At 42.2% G+C, this 22725-nt stretch overlaps 1 protein-coding gene across 2 annotated transcripts in view; it reads left to right on the forward strand.

The window, feature by feature from the left end:
* LOC147893747 (zinc finger CCCH domain-containing protein 6-like) overlaps positions 1–7175 on the forward strand; it is a 39686-nt gene extending 32511 nt beyond the window's left edge. The window contains exons 2-6 of one of the 2 annotated variants that reach the window (XM_087386199.1): positions 4346–4564; positions 4777–4901; positions 5029–5141; positions 5344–6442; positions 6619–7175. In XM_087386199.1, the coding sequence (XP_087242325.1) occupies positions 4346–4564; positions 4777–4901; positions 5029–5141; positions 5344–6442; positions 6619–6661 (1599 nt within the window). In that variant the 3' untranslated portion in view covers positions 6662–7175. The remainder of the gene's footprint in view (positions 1–4345; positions 4565–4776; positions 4902–5028; positions 5142–5343; positions 6443–6618) is intronic. The other variant, XM_087386201.1, reaches the window with a different exon arrangement.
* The last annotated feature ends 15550 nt before the right edge of the window (positions 7176–22725 follow it).

The following is a 22725-nucleotide window of genomic DNA, read 5'->3' on the forward strand; positions in this document are numbered from 1 at the left end:
TGAAACTCCTGGGTAGAAGTATCAAGAGTCATCAAATCCTGAGCTACTGCCTCCTGCACAGTGTGAGGCCCTGCCTGCAGATGGTCCTCTACATCTCCCCTTTTCGGGGTCTCTTGCACGTGTGTCTCAGCGCGGCCAAGGCAGCTAGGCGCGGCCAAGGGGGGAGCGAAGCCCTGCCAAGGGGGCTGGGTGATGGCGACGGGCGGTGGCGGGCAGCTGCAGACGGGAGCTCCTCCAGCATGTGCTTTCCCCCTCCCTGTATTTTTGGTTTCATAGAGATCCTTCGAGATCTCCCATGCTTCATACACTGTCTCTGGTCTGTTTTAAATGGCCAGGCTAGTGCGACCTGCCTCCCAAATTGACCCCACCAAGGATATGTGTTGCTGACCTCAGTCTGTGGATCTGCCAACCACATGGCCAATCCCACTAGAATGTCCAGTCTGGCCAACCTGCTATGGCCGACCAGGGCCTCCTTGGCTACCAAGGCCTTTCACAGCTCCATATCTGGCCATGCTGCCCACATTGCAGCGTTGCTAATACTGCACACATTGCAATTTGCAGCCTGTTTTGCTGCCCGCATGGCAGCCCTCTTTCCCCTTCTTTGATCAGCCCTGTGGCAGCTTCCTTCTCTGCCCACATGGCCTCTCTCGGATCCCCTTCTGTCAACGTGCAACACAAGCAATTTTCCATGGTGGTTGCCTTTGATGAAATTATAGATATTTTCCAATACACTTATGCCACGTCCAATGGAACAAGATCAATACGGTGCTGCTGGTCATCCTCTACCATGTCCTCATATGGGCGCTCTGAAGTGTGGAGAAGATCCCAACAGAGAGACATTTGCTTCAATAGTGGGTCCCAATTGCCCTCCTCTCGAGATACTAGACAAGGCAGTGGTCCAACCACCAGCCATGGAAGATCTCCTATTCTTTTGGCTGGAAGCACATGGAGGTCTCCTCATTGGCCCATGGCTCGAGTAGATGGTGAGAGATGGTACGTGTCGCATTGCAATTACTATCTATGGCACTGCCGGATGGCCCAAAATTTTTGGAGGTACACACATGATTATTTCAGGACTATGGTGGACCTAGTGTGTGTTCACATGGAAGATGGTAGCCTTTCTCAAAGAGGGTTGGCATGCTTTCAGTTTGAGGCGGAGGTTTTTTTCCTAGTATATTCGGTGAGTGGGGACTCATTGATGCACCAGGAGATCAGTCTGCTCATGCTGCTTCCCACACAATGCCCATCTTGCTTATCAAAGGGTGATGCTTGGGAGACAATTCCCAGCATCACAACATGGCAAATATGGATTGCAAGTTGCAGGGTAATGAGGGCTTCAGGGAAACTCCGAGATTCAAGCACTTTTTTGCAACACCTATCTTGCAGGTATCTTCTACTGTCACACCAATCTGTGGAATATGTTCATTGTATAGTCCACCCCACTAAACTGTGAGCACCTACTTGGGGTTTATCTTAGGCGGTAGAGCTAGAAACCTGAGAAATATGCCACAAGGCTCTCTTTCTTATCAGCGCCCTTGTATATAGCTGATGTAATATGAATTTTTGAATATAGAAGGTTTTTTTGTACCTGTAAAAGAAAGGAGTAAGTGTCTTCTTCCTTCCCTCTCCTTTGCTTGTTTCTCCTTAAACTAGTGTTCTTGCATCATGCATTGCCCGTGGCCCCTGTGTAAGAGATGGCATTTGAATGAGTGTTTGCCATGGTTGGAGATTCGAAGCTGAGTTGGGAGCACTCTATCTTCATTGCATCCTTCTAGAAAGCTTCGATTGCATTTAAAGCAACTTCTCAATGTTTATCTTGTATAGTGCTTTGAGGTACTTCCCCTAGTGTCATCTTTATGGCTGAGAGCTGCTGCACAATCATATGCTTAGCTTTAGAGTTTTTACAAGTATGTAAGAAGCCTCGTTGCAAGGTTGCCCAATCGTGTGAAATGTTTCCCACAAACTAATTTAACTTAATGTCTACCTCATCTTCCAAGCAAGCAGTGAAGGTGTGGAGGTACACATCCTTGCAATCCACTCTCTTAGCCTTGTAAGCTATGATAATTTCCTCACATGAGCCTTTGTAGTTTTATGAAGGTATTCTCTGAGTTTTTTAGTCTTCACATGCATCTTATTTAGGAGCTTAGATAATTGCATTTTCTCTGCTAAGTGATAGGCATTGGCGGTGTTGGCCGTATGTGGTTTTCCAACTCCAGTTTCAATTGCACTCCTTTTTTACCTTTCTACCTTGTCTGCCTCTTGCACTTCTCTCTTGCTCCCTACATTGTATTTCTTCTTCCCTATTATAATTAGGATATAGATCAAGTTTGTCCACCATTCTTCCCCTAGGGCTTCCACGAAATCGATTGAAAGCATGTTCACCATGAGCATGGGGTATCGCAAGAGCCTAACATTTCAACGAGCATAACACAGGAATTTACTTGTCCCTTCTCATTGGTTTTTGTTCCTTCTAGTCTCTAAGGTACCTTCTATTCCTCACGTAGTTCCTCAGTCAAGGAAATGTCTTGCATAAGGCTTGACTTGGGTGCTGCCCCACTTCAAAGAACACCCAATACGATAAACCCAACCACTTACCAAAGCTTCGTTTCTCCCAATGACTAGTGTCTCATCTTGATCACCGGATGAGGTTGACGGGTTTGGTTGAAAACTTGCAAAATATTAGTGTTGGTCTTGGGATGCCAGTTCACTTGGCAATAAGAGTCCATCTAAATATGAATGGAGAGAAATCATACATGTAGTAATGGAAACACCAGAGAAAGGATAGAGAAGACTCAGACAAGAAGGAAGACCAAACTCCTCAAATGGGATTCCACTGTCTGGAAAAGTATTACACTTAGGCAAGCTCCCTTGGTCTGGCCAGAGGGGCTCTATGGCAGCACCCTTGAATCCCACAGACAAGCAGCAAGTACAATAGGCAGTTCAGTCCGTTCAGGACAAGGCGATCGTGGGCAGAATTGTGGGCCTCACGCCTACAAGGAGATAGGTGCGAGAGTGGATCTAGGCGAGCTTGACATTAGAAGGTGTCCACAAGGTCACCATCTATGGAAGAGGCGTATTCCTCATCCAGCTGAGCTCCCCCGACACTGCCTCGACACTCGTGGAGCAGAGCCCCATCCTCCTTGGCCCGCATCTAGTGTACCTCTTTCCTTGGTACTCTTTCCTTGGTACTATGGCTTTACAGTGGAGGACATGGACACGACACACCATGTTCCCCATTTTTCGGTTACGCTTGGCTTCTCAGGGCTCCCAAAGGAGTATCGAGCCATCCTCCCCTCCATTGGTCGAGCATTTGGCATCGTGCTCGAGTCCCTGCCAGAGTCAGCCGCCTCAGTTGTAGCAGATGACGGGGTCCCCAGGATGAGACTGGTGGTTGAGAGCCCAGAGTCCCTCCCAGAGTTGATCCTCCTAGAGACCCTCGAAGGGGGCACACTTCGCCAGCGAGTGGAGATTTCTGGGTTACTAGGTGGGTGTCTGGTGTGCAAACAGATGGATCACCTAGCCAGAGATTGCCCCCGTGGCCATGGCTGAGCGTCTCCCCCCCCACCCCCACAGAGTAGGCAGAGTCAGCAGACCAGAGTCCAACACCCCCTCAGATAGGAGTAGTAGGAGTCTCAGACCCCCTGGGTGACCCAGGTTAAATAGAAAAATAAACCGAGCAAACAAGGCTCGCAAGCGCTACACGCAAAGGGCCAAACGCAGAGAGAGAGACAAGGTTGTCCGCGAGGCACCCAAGGAGGAACAGCAGCAGCAGGAGCCCTTATGTGGAGATCCACCTCCCCCAGCGTTGGGTAAGCTGCTGGTTGGCTGAGTAATCGACTTCATAGTGTAGATGGAATGCCCTCCAACTCTTCGATCCTTGGTGGTTCTTGTGACTTGTCTTAGCTTTCCCTCTTGTGAGAGGAAGTTGGCTTCGTGAGACTAGTCCACAGGCTGTGGTTTTGCTTGTCGTTATGGTGGTCCATTTTTCTTTCAACTCCTCTTAGGCATTATTGACTCCAGTCTCTTACTTCCATCCGTGTCCATGTGGCTCCATCCGAGGTGGATGGCATCTCAAATCCCCTAGGTGGATAGCTTTTGAAGAATTACTGCCACTGCAGTTGTTACATTTTTTATGAAATTACCTAAAGAAATCTTATGCCAAAGCTTTTAAACTTCTATCTTGTCTGTCATCAGATCTTACTATTTTATGACAAATGACGATTGTATTTAAGAATTGGAGACTTGCCTTGATTGTTGTGTATAGTCTGTAACACTACATCGTAAATTGACTGCATCGTGAGTCTTATACTCTTACTATTTTTCTGATGATGGTGCTTGGTTCCAGGTCCGGTTGTTTGAAGCAGAAGATGCACCGTCTTTATCAGGATCAATATGCCAGGACCTTTTGCAGGCAAAGAAAACGAGATTCATGCATGCAGTGATTCCTGTCTCTGCGGATGATTTGCCTCCAGGGTTTGAGGGCATTGCTGCGAAGCGGGCCAGACTTGATGCAGAAGCTATGGTAGCAATGGTCACACAGATACCTTGGCGATGTCCCAAAAGGGTGATTTGCGATACCTGGTTATTATATTGTTTGATGGTCAATGTTGGATGCAAGGTTTTGAGAGTGATAGGAATCCTCTATAACTATAATGTAAATTCAAAGAAGATTTAGACTTGGTAGTTCTTCACACCAAATTGACTCTTTTTGTTGAGGTTCGAGTGTGTTGGAATAGGATGTCCCTTTGCCTGACTTTCTGCAGAAAATACTGGCAGTTTCTGTATGACCCATTGTGGAAAGTTGTTGCGGGTGATGAAAATTCTGTAGTCACTGTAGAGCAGCAGCGGGAAGTCAGGGTGCTGGAGGCTGTGTTTCCGCGCCCTTCAGCAATTCCTCATAGGTTAGAATTTATTTATGTAGCTTGTTCTAGCAAATATTTTTGAGTTGGAGTAACACAAAATCTATGACTACTCCTTTGTTGCCATATGGAGGAGATTCACATGCATTCATGATGTTATTTTCTACAGTCCAGCAGAGCCACAAGAGACACCAGAAGAGATTGAGGATGGCTTAATTCCTCAAATACCTCTTATTCCTATAGAAGATGAGGATGAAGGAATCGATGAGGATAGTCTGCCAGGTAAACTGTAGCACTAATTATGTCTTTTGCTTCATGTGTGCCTTTTTCTTTTTATAGCTGCACTCCGCACCAATGCTTTAGTTCCTTCACATTTATGAACAGAATGAAGCCTAATTTCTTACTTACCACACGGCATTTTCTATTTGTCTAGCACTTTTTTCTGAGTGAAGTATTGTCCATGACTCAAACCTGCCATGTGCAGCAGGTGCTGGGAATCTGGAGTGTCGCTTCTTTTCTAGTCATTTCAAAGTCAAGGCTTCTCCAAATCAGCATCCTGAGTATTTGTGGAAAGATTCCTGGAAAACAGTGTCAGGAGGACACTCAGGAGGCCAGCCCACCCCTGGGTCAAATGCTTGGTTCCTCCAAAATGCAGATCCGAATATTGCTGCTGTGGCTGCTGCAGCATATGCAGTAGTGAAAGCTAAGGAAAGTGGAACGTTGATAGATCATGACCTGCTTGTTAAAATTTTGAGCAACCCTCTTTTGATTGAAATTTTGACAGCCTCAAATTCAAAACTGAAGTATCAATCTGGAGATTTCTCCAACATGTCTCTAAACAGACAAGCTGTCAATGGAAGAAATTCCATAGGAAATAATGAACAATCCAGTGGGGGTTCTTCTAATGTTGTAGGCTCCCTTGTAGAATTGACCACTTTCTCTGACATGGCAGGAAAGCATCAATTTGATTCATCGTCTGAAGGGAGGATTGTTCAGGGGGCACAAGGGAGTTCAAGGCCACATGCCATCACTGATGTTGGGAATGTTTTCCAGCATAGGCCATTCTCTGCCTCTGGAGCTGATGAGCAATTTAGTGGACTGAAAGCAACGTCAGAACAAGCTAACAAGGGAACATTTGGGGCAAACTTTTCCCCAAGTATATATTTTCCTCCTCGTCAAGACCCCTTAAAAGAACTTATCCAACATGGTATAGTGAGGAGAAACAATGAGACTGAGTTAAGGCATCGTACAACATTTGCTTTGGATGAGGTCAATCTAAGTCATGATGTGGCAAGGCATCGAGCTGCTGGTCTGGGTTTGAGGGGAGAGCCATGGTTTCAGAATGTTCCATCTGCAGCCTCAAGAAATGAGGCTGCTTATGTTAGGCTTGGTACTGAAATAGTACGTTCAAGAATTAGAAAGCTGTGTCTCTATTTCAACACACCAAGAGGCTGCCGCAATGGGGTGAATTGTAACTTCTTGCATGATGCGATCTCTGAGAAACCTTACTCCGAGAGAATCAGGACAGACGTTTCCCAGCGTCAGCAGGCAAAGAAGTCCAGAATGGATACTGCAGATACAGAGTAAGTGAGAATCTGCATTCGAGGGTACCTGCCAGAGGGATGATTCATAAAGTCCCAACTGTCTTAGTTCTCTGTTTCTGTGAAAGAAATGATAGGCTGCAGTCATGATAGGTTGTCATTCATACAGGTCAGCTGTTGGTAATGATGTGCTGGACTAATATTTAAGACTTGACCAGGAAACGAGTCTCTTTGATGCAGAACATAATCTCAGATGGGTGAAGGCAACCTGAAGGGATGTTGGACTTCAGTCTTATGTACATGTCTGATACGGACCCTTGAGCTGGAACATACCCAAGGACTGGGGCTGCATGTGATCCTCCACTCTGGATTCCATCAAGCAGCTGTTACCATTGGCACGTCTGACCTATGTGACTAACCCTTCCTAGATTGACAATGCAAATGGCTGTATGGCTATCCAACAATAAGGTCATCCGCCGCACCTGCTGACACATCGGTTCAGTTACACGGTTGAAATCTAGATCTTCTTGCCTTGGGAGTACGCCAGATGTACTTCCTAGATGCGTGGTGGAATTGATTGGATGATGTAGCTGTATACGCCAGTGAGTCCATCCAAGGCTTTCAGCAGCATTTGAACTACTTTGTATGCTCCTGGCAGCTGTATTTACTTGTATTGCTAAAATTTGCTTCAATCAGTTTCAGTGTTCTCACAATAAAATAAGTCTCTGGGAGACAACCTTAACTGCTGAATTGCAAGCTAATAATCACTTTTCAATAATGACAGGCTGATTGTATTGACCTAAAGTATTGCAGGTCGAAGCACTGGGGAAAGAAAATGTGTTTCAAATTATACGTGCTGGTTGCGTGCTCTTCACTATTATGGAAGCCTTGAAAAGTAAATGGAAGGATAGAAGTTTGCAAACTTGCACTCGCTAGTTCAGAAGGGTTTCTATAAGTTTTTTTTTTGGGGGCAAAAAAGAGACTTCTATTAAGTAAGAAAGAAACTCACTAGAGCAAGCTTTGTGCGGAAATACAACATGCTAAGCATGTAATAAAACCACCTCAGAGGAATGAGGTAGAAAGAAACCAAGGCTGAGGCTAAAAATGCCAACTCAACCCTGTAGAAGTCTCATCAAAGAAGGGAGAGTCTCTCCAATCTTTGAGAAAAGTAACTCTTTTGGAGGAGGCTGCTCGAGATGATCCTTGCATGGTCGACCAAATGGCCATCAGAGTATGTACCGTATCTGTCCAAGTACTGGTCAAGATCTGAGAAGGGTGAACCTGAGAACCCTCCAAAGCCTCAGTGCATCTGGCTCTCCAAATGTGCCATGCTACAATGCTAGCTAAGACCTCCCAAGGAGAGTCAACCGAGGAATGAGCAGCCCTGATGAGAGTGGCTGGAACATCCTCTAGAGAGCACGACTCCACAAGGTGTCGTCGGATATGAAGAGCCCAAGAGGAGTCAAGTCTCTCAAAGAAGACCTGGGGCCCTGAAAGAGTGAGCCAAGCCACTGATCCCTAGGTCATGTAGAAAGGTAGGCGAATAAAAGTGTTGAGAAGTCTTGCCATCCCCTTCCATATGATTCTCGCCTATCTGCAATCCCAAAGGCAGTGTTGTATTGTCTCTAGAGCAGAAAAGCAACGAGGGCAAGAAGGGTCAGCTCCGAACCTGGATCTCCATTGGTTCACTACCATGAATAGAAAGCCAAAAGAAGAGAGTGATTTTTCTATTCCGGTGGGATTTCCAGAGCCTCTGCCAAAAAATTTTCTGCAAGTCGGCAGAAATTTGAAAATGAAAGAAGGGGATGCCCTTCTCTCGGTGCCCTTTATCTATCCATTCCCACAGATCCTCCTCTGTCAAGTGCCCAATCGTCTACATAAAATCTGTCAATACATGCATGGATGGGTATCTGTATTCTCTTGTTCGACCAAGAATACAGGAGAAGTGTCCCTGCCACTGTACTGAAAAAGAAAGGCATCCCAGGCTGCCCTCTCCAAAGAATGAATTCCACCTTGTCTGCCTCCCTTTTTGTCTGATGGCAACTCAACCATGTTGAAATTGCCACCAATGATCCAAGAATCTGCAATGGCGGCCCAAGAGAGTAACTCCTTCCAAAAGGAGATCCGCTCCCCTCTGTTGTTGGGAGCATAAAGATTGAGAAGACCAATCTTACGCCCTCCAATCAAAATAATGATCCATTGAGCTCTAGAGGGGGAAATAATACCATGACCAGCAACCAAGGGGAGAATAGAGGGAGAGACCGAAATGCAAGTACCTCCCCTTGTGTCCATAGCAGGCGACCAAAAGGTATGTCTTGAAAGCAGTTTGCTCGATTTAGAGCAATCACTGGCATCCAACTTGTGTTCCTGGATAAAAAGGATATCAATTGCACCTCCAGTGACACCTGGATGAAGCTGATTCCAGATCAGTTGCCTACGGCGACAGTGTGGAACTCCCCCTAGGCCCTGTATGTTCCAGCTGACTATCCTCATCGACGGGAGGATGCTGGATGGAAAGGCTTACCCGACCTAGTAGAGGAGTCCGAAACACTCCTGCTGAGGGCAGGAAACTCAACAGGTGAGAGGATCCCCACACCTGCTGAAGGGGAGGCCCTATCAAAAGGGATCCTTATGACCGGGACCCCTAGGCTGGAGAGCACAAACTCCTCATTCATGAAAGTCGCTGAATCTGCCAGTGCCAAAAAAGTGTTCCTGATAAGCAAGTATGGCCGAGGAGTGCGAAGAAGACCTGCACTCGTGGAAGATGGAGGAGAAGGACCTGTCAGGCGTCTATCAGTAGAACTTGAGCTGGGTGCTGAGAAGACGTGAGGTTGGGCTGAAGAGAAATCTGGAGTCCTCATCTGTGCCTACACTTTCTCGGTCGTCCTGACTGTGGTAGGAATAGTCTGCGAGGAAGAAGTGCCTGTAGCCCCCTCGTGGTCAGTAACCAAGGTGACTCGGGATGGTGCATCGAAAGGCCCCTCCTGATTGGAACTGTAGTGTCTGGGGCTGCAACAACATCCACCTCCGGAGTTTGGAAGGTGTATGTCTGAACAGGATCAAAGGTCTCCTCCTGAGGTAAGGGAGCGGCTCTGATAGCTCTCCACCGTGGTGCTGGGTGTGCTGCGGGCATTGGACGCTCTGCTGTCCCTGGTGGTCCTGGGGTGCGCAAAGCAGGGCGCCCTGTTGCTCCTAGTGATCCTGGAGTGCGTGGTACAGTGTGCTGGTGGGGAGGTGCAATCGGGGTAGTACGTGAAGGAGCCGCACTAGAAGACCTCTTGGGTCTTTTTCTCTTCCTTGGGCAGTCTCTAGCAAAGTGTCCAAGGGTCCTGCAAATCCTGCACTGGTCCTGACTACCTGAAATCTCGACTCTCTGTCAAAAGAGAGAGCCATCTGGACGTTGAAGCATGATGTGGTCATCTGAGATGTTAGGGTCAGAGACAATGATCCTAACACGAGGCACCCCGTCTACACTGACTGCCTCTGCCGAAGAAGAAGGCATGCAAGGAAGGGTGGGGATATCAGTGACCACTCCGAATGTGGCTCCGATAGTGGCAAGTAGTCGATAGTAGACCTGAGGAAGACCAGGAAATCTAATGAACATTGATGTGACCTACCTGTCCTCCTCCACCGGATCGAAGCCCAAGGTGTAGGGTAAAAGAAAGATCCTCCTCGAACCCAAAGCCAAGGGATTAGCTTTGAGAACAAGGGCTGTGGACTTGTGGGAGTCGAAAATCACTTGGAAGAATCCACGTCCTAGAAGTCGAATATCCTTGAGGTGTGGGGCGAGATCTTCTGGTAACGCCGCCAGCATCCAGACTGTGGCCTGTGATCTGGAAGGGTGTGACCCAAAGATGCGGGCGAAAAGTGATGTGGAGCTCTCTAATTCCACATCTCTCTTAAGCTGCTGCAACTTGTCTTCTGAAAAAATGACGGTTCTCGCGGCCGGTGGAGGTGGACGGAGATTGGTTGAATGGGGATCCATTCGCCAATCGAAGTGAAAAGGCCGATTCCAACATTGAAAAAGCTCCGATGGTGAAAATACTGCCCAGGACGCCCTCAAACACGGGTGTAGGAAGAAGGAGAAAGGAGAGGGTAGGAGAGAGGGGAAGGGAAGGAGATATAGAGTGAGGGGGTAGAGGAGGTAGGCTGAGGGGGGAGGCGTATGAGTTAGGAAGGGGGACGGGGAGGTTGCAGGCAAAGAGGGAAAGGGTGGGCGGGGGAGAGGAAAAGAGGGTGGGGGTAAGGAGGGAGGGAGGGGGCGGGCTAGGAGGGAGGGAGGGGGCTAGCGGGGAGGGAAAGGGAGGGCAGGGGAGAGGAAAGGAGGGGCGGGAGAGGAAGCGAAAGAGGGGGGGGGAGAGCAGGGGAGGGGGGGAAGAGGCGGGGGAGAGCGGAGGAGGGGGCAGGGTAGAGCAGGGTAGGGGGGGGGAGAGCAGGGGAGGGGGTGGGGTAGGGGCAGCGGGGGCGGAGAGGGAGGGCGGGGGAGGGGGTGGGGGTGGAGAAGGGGGCAGGGGGGCTTGCGGGTGGGTGAGAGGGAGGGCGGGGAGGGAGAGGGAGGGAGGGGACGGGGGTGAGATGCGGGTGGGCTGGCAGGGAGGGAGAGGGAGGGTGGGGAGGAGGAAGGGGAGAGGGAGAGTGAGGGAGGAGGGAGGGGGGGCAGGCAAGAGGGGAGGGAGAGGAGCAGTGAGCGGAGGGAGAGGGGGGGCAGCGAGGGTGAGGGAGAGGGAGAGGAGGCCGGCTGAGAGAGGGAGGAGCAGCTCAAGGGATTGTTGAAGTGCGGTTTCTATAAATTTGAAAAATGGACTATGAGAAGTAATGGCTTGCAAAATATTACCAAGGATATTTTGAAAAAAAGAATAGTTATAGCTATCTACCAAATTGTCCTTCAAAGTAATGAGTATCAGAACTAGCTCACTGTCCTAGGAAATTGATCCTGCCATCTACTCATCTGCCCCCATTGTATCTCGTAAAAGTGGCAAGCCGTCTAATCAAGTGGGTCTCCAGTGCAAATCCTAACATTGATCTCCAACGCTCAGCACAATAGGAAAGTTTTGGGAAATTCCCAAATTTTTGTACATGAAAGCAAGTAATGAAACTCCCCTTTAAATGCTATGCAAAGGTCATGAAAGAGAAGTTCAAGTATCGGATCCTGCTTTGCGTGAAGATGCACATCTAAAAACACGAGAAGAAGACAAGCTAAAACTTGAAAAACAAAGCTGCTCACTAGGAACAATCATCTTTCTAATTTCAAATAGTAGTTTTTAGAAGATATATGATACTTGTCTACATTTCCTTCATACCTCTCAAATGTGACCTTTTTGCATCCATCTCTAAAGGAGACAAATCTCCTTGAAAATGAGCCACACATACCCCTACATTACAAAGAAGCCAGAATTTCATATAACACATCTCCAAACAAGAAGCTGCAAAGACTTGCCCTTTCATTGACAATGTTTACACCAAGCGGTGAAAACAGGTGGGTGTGAGCGCGCGCTGCGGTCCTGAGTTCAAGCTTGAGGGGCAACTCAGAGCTCCATCTCGATTAGCTAGTATGGGGACGCTATTGGCAATTACCCGCCCCCCAAAAAAAGGAAAAAAAGAAAGAAATTTGCAGTTGCCAAGTGGCACTTTGGAGCATGTTGCAAGAAGCTTAATATTGAGCATCTCACAAGACTTGTGAAGTCCAGGGTTTATATCTAACATTTTCAATCATTTTCTATGAAATTTTCTCTCCCCCTCTAAAGAGGTTCACTTCATGTCCCTTGTCTAAAAGTCTCACTTCACATCATCCCTCCAAAAGTTTCTTAATTTAGTCTCTCTAGGTTGTGAATCTCCCCTCCGCCAAAAAAATGAAATTTCATAAAAAATATTTACCTCCGAGTTGGTGCCAAGGTTGTGAATGGTGGTAAATTGATCACATATTGAGCCCCAAAGGTTAAAAAAATGCATTTCTTATGTGCATGATATGATAAACTTAGGTGGAGGGTACTTTTTGCCCTATAGATAGATTAAATGTTGAAAGGCATGGAGATGTTACATTCCCAAACTCCTATGACAAAAAATGGTGACTAAAATGTCCCTTTTAAGACTCCAGTTGCCTTGACACCAATTGCATGTGCGGTGCATCCCAAAGAACTATCTTTGAGAGCACTTTGGAAGACCATCAACAAAGTACTTTAATATAATATGGCATCAAGGACACCCAAGGGAATATAACATGAGTCCATTGAAGCGTTAACGTGCCTAATTCAAGCTATTTGAAAATTATAAATCTCGAATGTGACAATGCCAATTTCATAGCTTACATTATACTATCAATGTTGATGTATGTGGGAAGGAATGTTTTTTTTGGGAAGGGGGTTTGGGCATGTCTTCCAAGTCCTTATATAAGGTCATAAATTGAAGATCTTGGAAGGCCTAGCCCTCGTTGTTGTTGAAAGATCTTGGAAGGAATAATCCCCCAAAAAGGTCCTAATTTCTCAAATATAATAAGGATACCTTGAAGGAGATGCAATAGTTTGCTATTGTCCATCCAAAGTGGGATACTTGTGTAAACTATGGTTAGCTAAGCATATTTCTTATATAAGATATGATGGCTAGGCTCTCGGGACGGATGGTGGACACATTACCTCCTTCAACACCCAAGAGAATAGAAAATGTATTCCTAGGCCAAGGAAGCCAATAATTCCTAGGCTCTTTGAAGAAACTTGGCTAGCAGATGCCTGGCTACTAGATGAAGAGTATTTAGGCATCTTCCCCATGCCCTAGCAAAAGAAGCATGTACTAGCATGGATGAGGATAAAAAATGTCATGGCCTAAACAAGAACTACAACAAGTGAGTAAGAACCCCTTGTTATCGCCCTCAAGAATCGGTAAAAGGATGCATTTTACAAAGATTTTATCGTCTTCACAACAACTTTTTGAATCAGAATCACTATTTTCAAATGTTATTTTAATTTTGGAAAGTGGTACTAACACCCTTTTATATACGTTGTAATACTTTGAATTCATGGTGTAATTAGAATCTATTAAAACTCATTGTCATAAAATAAGAAGAAAGTTTTCCTAAAGGAACTCCTTCCTTTTTATACATAATATAGTTTCCTAGAATAAGTTGCATATAGTGTGTAGTGGTGGTAAAGTATTTAGAGATTGTGCCCCTAAAGGTCCATAAACTTACAAAACAAAGGGAGAGGTTTACATGATAAACAAAAAATGATAAAGGGAGGTTTACATGCTAAACAAAAAATGTGATGAGCATTAAAGGGGAAAAATGTAAAATTTTTAGATGGGTATGAAGGACCATGGTTAGATACCATGATAAAAATTTATTTGGGTAAATGCTTAACTAAGTGAACCAACCTATCTATGTATTTTGTACTTGACATATGGTAACTTATTTGTACTAGAATATAACAGCTTACACTTAGCTAGCTAACACTTTTTAGTATGCATAACATTGGGTAACTTTCTTGTTTCTAATAGGATATAGTTGCTTACACTTAGTTGGCTAACACTTTTGAGTATGCATAACATTGGGTTGCCTAAGCAGTCTCTCCACCAAGATTGATATATGTCTGTTGTTTTTAACAATCACACTAACTGACTGATAGTGTTGGTGAATCTTGATATATAAATTACATAGCCTACTCCTTTCATATCAACACGGTCATGAATGAACCACAATTTGTAATCTCTACCTATCCCTAGCTATGCATATGTACATATCCAAGAAGAATCGGCTATTTTGAGGCCAAATTATTAAGTTTGTCACAATGGTTAATACTAACCATTAATCCATTACTTGCTTCATCAATTAAAAACAACATATCAATAGACTCCCCTACATTACAATAGAGAGGTTATACATGCATGGCAAATAGAAGACGTTTAGATAAATTCTTTGATTGAATTATTTAACCATTGTGGCCCTTAACTTTACATCAGGAGATTTGGATTCAAAAGGGGACCATATGGAATGCATTAAGGATTGGGCGTAATAAAAGTGGATGATTGAAATTGGTCACCATTGTGCCAAGTTACCATAATCAAAGTTACACTAGCCAATACAGGGACTTAACCAAGGTTGAGTGTATGGGACCTGAATGTATGGTTGGATAATGTGGTAAGTTTGGTTACTTGAACGTCACCACAATTCAAAAACTCCATCAAGTTGAGTTACTTGAACTTAACCACAATGTAAAAACCTCAATCACAATTGGAAAAGTTATCCAAATATTGATTTCCCACACATAAACATCCCTTCACAATTGCACATTTACCTCTATAAGCTTTACTCCAATTTCCTTGCAACATTTTTTGCTTTGCATGTAGTGCTCTATTGTCACTTGAATAGGACATAGTCAGCACTTGCATGTATACCAAGCCATCTACACTAAGATGGATTTCCCACACAAAAAAATCCCTTCACAATTGCACATTTACCTCTATAAGCTTTACCCTTCATTTTCCTTCTTGTTGCAACATTTTTTGCTTTGCATGTAGTGCTCTATTGTTGTCACTTCAATAGGACATAGTTAGCAATTGCATGTATACCAAGCCATCCACACTATCTCAAGAACTCACTACATTTCCTTTCTACTCATGCATGTTAAAACTCAAATGAAGTTGCACCTCTCTGACAACTCATCACAATGAGGTTTTGACCATACTATTTAGGACATTATCATCATGACGCTTTTCATTGATTGGTGGAACTAGTATGAAAAGTTTCGTGATGACATTGTCCTAAATTTTACTATTTGTTCAAAGTATTCGATTATGGTGCCAGTGCTTTGCTTTAACTTTGGAAAGAGTGGGGTAAGATAAAGATCATGATTAAAGTCTCTAGTGTGCAGAATTCAAAGGACTATGCTATAGTGCTACTTATCTCCTAGATCTTTGACCTAGATAAGAGAAAGACATTGTGGCTTCTTTCTTTTACTAAGAGATTGTGAAGGGAAGGACAACACGTGCTTGCTTGTTATAAAGTAAGTAAACATGGTTAGACAATGACTCACTAGATCATTTCTTACTTATGAGAAGATATATATGGATTGGATCTTTTATTATTAAACCCCCTATACGCATATAGAAAAGAACATACTTGAAAGGACATATATACTAGGTATGTACTTGGAAGAACATATTTGAAAGGATATACCCCCATATATAGAAATCTACTAGCCCTTCGATTTACCAATGGCAAGTAATGGAGAATATAGCGTAAGTAGGACCACTTATCGTTTCGACTATCTGGTTCGAGGTAGATTGGGCACAACATGTGTTTCTAATAGTTTCCAAAAGGTGGTGTACCATGGATGGTTAGACAATGAATCACTAAATTGATCAACTCACACACTAGTCATGACTGCATCAAATGCAATACATGCCCTTGCAAAGTTAGGAGCATGGAGGAATAATAGAGGAGTACTTAGAACCGAGGGAAGAAGAAATTTTGGAAACAAGTAGCTCCAAGGATTTCATTAACGTTTTCATGTTTGCATTAATGCATCGTTCACAAATATCATATTCGATCCCAAATAGCATCAGAATAACATCATGATATTGGTAATTGAGAAAAACAACCAGTAAATCAGATAATATTATTGCCGATAGTAGCCTATTATCGGTAGTAATAGGCCTAATATCTTGCTATAAGTACAAGGAGGCCTAAGATTATGAAAAACAAATAAAAGGCAATGAGCATGTTGTTTGATGCTATGATTTAACATCTCAATCACCTTTGTGTATGGAAAAAGATCACCTTTGTGTATGGAAGAAGAAATGAAAAGTGGTAAATAATGTTGGATATATCAAAAGAGCATTGCACGTGTATGAATTGAATATTCTTATTAGATTCATTTTCGGGTCATCCAAGGGAAGAGGTTACATAAAATCAAAGATCCACGTTTATAGAATGTGTTTTTTCACAGCTTTCTAGCTTAAAAAATTCTAAAAGAAGTTTGCGTATATGTTTTCATAGAAGGCATGCATATATATTAATATAAAGTATTGGAAATAATCAACAAGCTACTTATTTTAGTTTCACAATGTTGACAAAACATAGTATGTAAGTTTCTAAATTTTCTATCGAGGCTTAAAAACTTTTGACACACACAAATATAAAGTTTTTGCTTCTTAATGAAGCTAACATGAAAAAATAATCCATAATGAAGTGTATTTTGAAATGGGGGAATCATGAAACAAATATTAAAGCTTTGCTTCTTAATGAAACTGGCATAGAAAAAGCATCCATCATGGCATGTATAAATGTATGTGAAATTAGAGCATGCATTGGACACCCCCTTAACCATAGAGAATTTTGTTATTAAGTAATTGTATCCTATCTTTGTGAAAAGCTCAAGTATAAAGTCTAAGATGTTGTCTAAACTCAAGTATGGGGTATGGGGTATAAGATACATAGTTCACATGCAAAAAAACATTTGCAATGGATTTATGATCATGTTCAAGGAGGAAATTGTGCACAGTTATGTTCTCATATTAATGTTTGGAATATGTAGATTAGTTCAAACATCAACTTTGTAATTCATTGAACAATGGACAAGTTAGAGTTTGGCAAAAGGGCATGTTCTTGATTTGATGCTATGATTTAACAACCCCAACCAATTTAGTACATTAAAAAAAGCAATGAAAAATGCTAAATAATGTTGGACTTACTCAAAGAAGACTACATCCGTATGAATTGAAAATTTCTATTAGGTTATATTTATGGGTAAATCAAGATAAGAGTTCACATAAAATCAATGTTCTAAGGCCAACATGTAGTAAAATCAATGCTCCAAGACCACCATGTAGTACCTCCTTGTTGTAGAGTGTAATATTCCAAAGATTTCTAGTTTTAGGCAACCTAAAATGCGTATGTGAAATTTTAATATGCATAATATTAAAAATGTTGTTGAGTGGTGTATCCTTTCGTCTATGAGGACCTCAGGTAAATAAGTTGGGCTACAAGTTTCACATGCCAAATAATGTTCACAAAGGATTTATGATCGTTTTCAAATAGTAAATTGGTGTGATGTTGTAGTCTCATATTAAATTTTGGGATGTGTAAATTTGTAATTCATTGAACAATTCTCAAGCAAGTGTCCATACCATAAATGAGGAACTACGATTTTTTTATCTCCAATGAGGAACAAAAAAAGGTCAAGATTTGTGTGTGTGTGTGCACGCGCGCGTTGTGGTGGATCCATGTGTCAACTAAAACCATCCTATCTACAATCTACGTGCATGAGGATTATTTTGTATCCTTCCTTTAAATGTTCCACATTCTTAGAATAATGTTTTTGTATTTCTAGAGGATGTAATCTTGTTGACAGATCAATATTTGGACAAAACTATAAGGTATTGGTCGGTTTTTGAGACATCTTCTGATAAAAAATATGTTGGATTTTTCTTACCACTGGAAAAAATGTCAGTATGTCTGTCAAAATGGCATGTTTGGTATCGGTTTTGGGTCCCAACTGTATTTGATAATGTCCATGTAACCGACAACGCTGTGTTATATAAAAAAAACTATGCAGAGCAAAATGGGGCTTGTTCCAGCCCCATTTTGGTCCACTATATATATTTTATTACAAAATTTCCCTTGAAAGTAAGGTAACATAAAATGAATACATGCCATTATAGTGCATTAGAGCTACAAATTGTAAAATTTCCTGAAACTCTCATGTCAGGTATTATTAGAAAAGTTCCCTTTCAAAAAGGGTAGCACAAACATGAATGGGAGGTACAAGATGACAAAATACCAAAGGGTGGCTAAATCTAATCATAGCTACTCCTCATCCTCCTCCTAATCATATCAATCTCTGGTCTTGCCTCTTGCACCTCCAATCTTGTCTCCTCCCTCGCCCTCGCTAATCAGTTGTTCCCTAAGAATGTTGTGTGAAACAATTTAGAAAATATTTTAAAAATGGAAAGGTCAAACATGATTGAGAACAAGGAGGATCGAAGATTTACATGGCAACTCTGCACTACCATCCAAGCTACAAGTACTCCCTCACTATCCAACCTCTTGAAGAGAGACCACGCACCATGATCCTATGCATATTTGTACTCCTCATTTGTAGGGTTTCAAATGGTGGCCAATCACAAAATGCTTGTACACCCAATTGTGAACCTAAATTAAAAACATTAATGAGGTTCTACGAGCAAAACAATGTATTTAAACCAAACTAAAAATTATAAAAGAAGTATGTAGCACACATATACTTACCACCCATACCTGGAATCCTTTCCTGCCACCACTCCTGAGGTGTGAAGTAACTCTCTCGACTATCACCTCCTGCTTCTTGCCCCACTTTGTGGCTTGTCGCAAAGCTCCTGCTTGTTCCTCTTCCAATCTAACTTATTTGCATGAGTAGGCCTCAATGTACCCTCCCTTACTACATTGCAGATCTCTAAATGATGACGTTTGAGTACATTGTCTCATGCATTTAAGCATGTACCTCAAAAACTCTTGACTAGGCAGTATTGGGTACTCCTTCCTCAGCCGATCTATGATAGTCTTTTTTTCTTGGTCTTGCCTTGGACATGGATCTACTATATTTGAGTCAAACGTAACATCCTAGCAATCACGATGGCCCCTTTGTCATCCTTGATGATCTCTCGTAAGTCATTGACATAATAGTGTTGCTTTCATTTGGGGGAAATCAAAAGGGTGTGGATGGGTTTGGGGTGGCAGATATAGGTGGTGGTGGCAGTCGCAATGGGAGGGGTGGAGGTGATGTGAGGGGTGGCACGATAGCAGTGGGAAGGAGCGACAGGTGGCAAATAAAAGGGGTGGTGGTGGGGCCATTGGTGGTGGGCTATGTTTCAGCATATCTACCTCGACTAGAATGTGTGGGCTCATCCACATTACCTAAGGCTCGCAACATCCCTTAATCTTCTTTTTTTTGCCATAGACCCCAATAAACTCTGGACCATTGAAAGTGATACTTTTGTCCTTCCCATACAATGTGAACAGTTATGTACTAATGAACTAAGCTAATGCATTTGTTTTTAAACAATCGTATCATGTCCGTACTTAAGCATATTAATAATTAATGGTATTTTCATCTTAAACACAAGTGAACTTTTTTCTATTTTCATCTAATATGGTGGTGGTATGTGATCCAAGTTGCTCCTCAAAGTTGACGAACTTTTGAAGATAGGGATGTGGATACAGAGATGCCCAATGGATCAATTGATGCTGATGGATCTAGAGAAGAAGATGAAGATAGTGATATGGGAGAAGGTGGTGGAAATAATGACATTGCAATAGAAGAAGGTGGAGATTCTGACATTGGGAAAGAAGATGGGGCTTATACACAATTGATGCCAATGGATCTAGAGAAGAAGATGAAGATCATGATATGGGCGAAGGTGGTGGAAATAATGGCATTGCAATAGAGGAAGGTGGAGATTCTGACATTGGGAAAGAAGATGGGGCTCATGTATAAGTTGATATTATTGAAGAGGGTGAATTGGAGTATCAAGTCTTAGGTAGGATAGAACTTGATGATCTAGGTGAGTTGAGCATAGCACTAGAGATAGACTTATATGGCAATATGGACTTGGCTAAAGATGCAACCTTTGATTTAAATGCTACAAGTTGATTCTTTCGCCATTGATAGGGCTTCTCATTCTTGGCTCTTTCACTTCTATACTTGCATTGTGTGTCAATTCCATATTTAATTCATCATGAATATCTGAGTATTTTCACCCCAACTTGGTGTACACGTTCTTCTATTTTTTGTATTTAAAATGATCAAACTTGCAAGTCAAAATGATTTTGGGTCCTATTACAAAATACTTTCTGTAATTTTTGTTGGGGATGCTAGAGCCAATACAGATGGTATATCTATTGGTATCTAGAATGCCAGAGTTGATATGTGTGTTGGTATGGGTGTCTGTGTTGATGTAAGTAAGTGCGCTGGTACCTAGAATGTCCTTGACACACATACAAATGCCTATACAGACACCCATACTGACACCATACTGAGGGAATTTAGCACTTGCAAACCCTACTGACAATTTGCTAATTACAATGTAAAAAACATCATAAGGTCCGCAATGAATTAGGAAATAAGTATTGGAAATGGACTCCCATTGTGCTTGGCATTGGTGGTCCCATCAGTTATATCTACACCCAGTGTTAGGATAAATCTCTAGCTTCTTCATCCTCTTCAAATGGTATATGTAATTCATCTTCTGCTCCATGTCTTTCATGAAATATGATTTCTTTTCCCTATCAATTCCACTCTTGGAAAGATGGAACTTTAACTTTTATTGCAATAGGAAGGGTAATAATACTTTTCTTGAAGGATGGACCTTTAGATTTTATTGCAATAGGAGGGGTTAAAATACTACTCTTGGAGGATGGAACTTTAAATTTTATTGCAATAGGAGGGGTAATAATACTACTCACAAATAATGATGTTCCTTTGAGAGAATATGCCACTGAGCCTTCTTGAAAAGTTAGAATAAACCTTGTATTTGCTAAATGTTCTTCTTACTTGCTTTGTATTTCATGCTCTTCATCACTTTCAAAGAATTGTTGCAAAGTCCCCATTAGGTTTGTAAGAAATGTAATGATATCCTTGATACAAGAGAAAAAAGCAGTAAGTGTTACCCAAAAAATGCACCTAGTAAAAATAAAATCAAAATCATCAACAATTTGAAGATCCATTAGTTACGTGGGTTTGTAAGAAATGTAATGATATCCTAGATACAAGGAAAAAAACAACAAGAATTACCCAAAAAATGCACATAGTAAAAATAAAATCAAAATCATCAACACTTTGAAGATCCATTAGTTACATCATGGGCCTCCAAGACCTGTGAAAGTGTTGCTTGAAAGTTGATTAGTGAAACAATCTTCGAAGAACATTTTGTTTCTAAAATACAATAGATTATTGGCTTGGATTCACTTCCAAGATAGAAAGCATACATATTTTTTAAATTAACCTTGCTTGTCTTAAATTCCTTCACTCATTGCAATCTTTTTGAAAAGCATACTCATTTCGAGCTTTTGTGAGGAGCAAGGTCATTGTGGATTCAACTTCAACAACTCCCACAATCCAATGATTGGTGGTATCATCCACCTCCACAACATCCCCCTCTCAGGTCACACATTTCTTATTGTAGTGTAAACATAGTGCATCCAACCACCAACACGAAGCAAAAGAGTAGTAGAAAGTAGGGGCACTAAGCTCATATATAGATACCTTTCCAGAAGAACCAATCATTCTAGGACAAACTTGCCTTCCAAGAGAGGATTGCACCCCCTCTTGCAATCTTAGGCAAGGGTCAAGATGGAGCATATTTGGCAAACTCTAATGCCTCTTTGGCCTGCAACTTGGTGATGCTGTCTAGATATAGATTTAACATGTGCCATAGACTACAACAAGAAAAAGGAACCTGTGTATAAATTTAAATAGTCACAAGTTTTCAAGAAAACGCTATGCAAATGTTGTAAATCTATGCAAAAGCAAGAAAAAGTCGCCCAAAAAAAAATAAAGTTTGGACATTCTAAGCATTAAGATTTGAGAAGTCATGTTTAATAATGACGTATTTTACATAAAATAACATAGTAATGACCAATTTAATTGGTGTTTAACTATATAAGGTGTCAATTCATATGTATCTATCCAAGATGTCAGACTGCGTGGTCAAACTGTTTCATAATCTTACAAGGCAAGAAACAAATTTCAAAAGGAACAATGAGTGAGTTGAATCTATAAGAGATGTAGTGAAGGCACTGTTACTTAGGAAGCTTGATTAAAACAAGATTTTCCATGTGCATCTTGATACATCGGGGACGAAAATTATGTCAATTTTGACTCAACGTGAAGGGGACATCAATTTCCCAATCTTTTATGTGAGCCAAATGTGCTCAATGGTAGATAAAATTACTCCAAAACTAAAAGGGAAGGCCTCAAAATGGTGTACTATATTCAAAAGTTTCAGGACTATTTGTCAGGCAACCCTTCTTTGTCCTTTCGGGAGCATTAAGCATTTGCTATATTTGATTAACAAAACAATAATGAAACCCAAATTGATAAGGTGAATGCAAGGAATTCAATTGCAAACAAATTCATAAGTTTGGTTTGTCTCATTGTGGGGAAGATTATTTATCTCACGTTGAAGAAGAAAGATGAGCTAAATGATGCACGGTTGTTCACTGTGTCGAAGTACAAAGCTAGGCACAAACAAACCATGCAATATCCCTCCACAACAATGTTTTTTGAAGTTGATTTAACAAATGAGAGGTCAAGAATAGCACTAAAATTTTGGAAGTATACAACGATTGTAGGACATCTATA

Source organism: Dipteris shenzhenensis, chromosome 15 (assembly GCF_047967505.1).
Source record: "Dipteris shenzhenensis isolate YYH24624 ecotype China chromosome 15, Dip_SZ_1.0, whole genome shotgun sequence".
NCBI lineage: Eukaryota > Viridiplantae > Streptophyta > Polypodiopsida > Gleicheniales > Dipteridaceae > Dipteris > Dipteris shenzhenensis.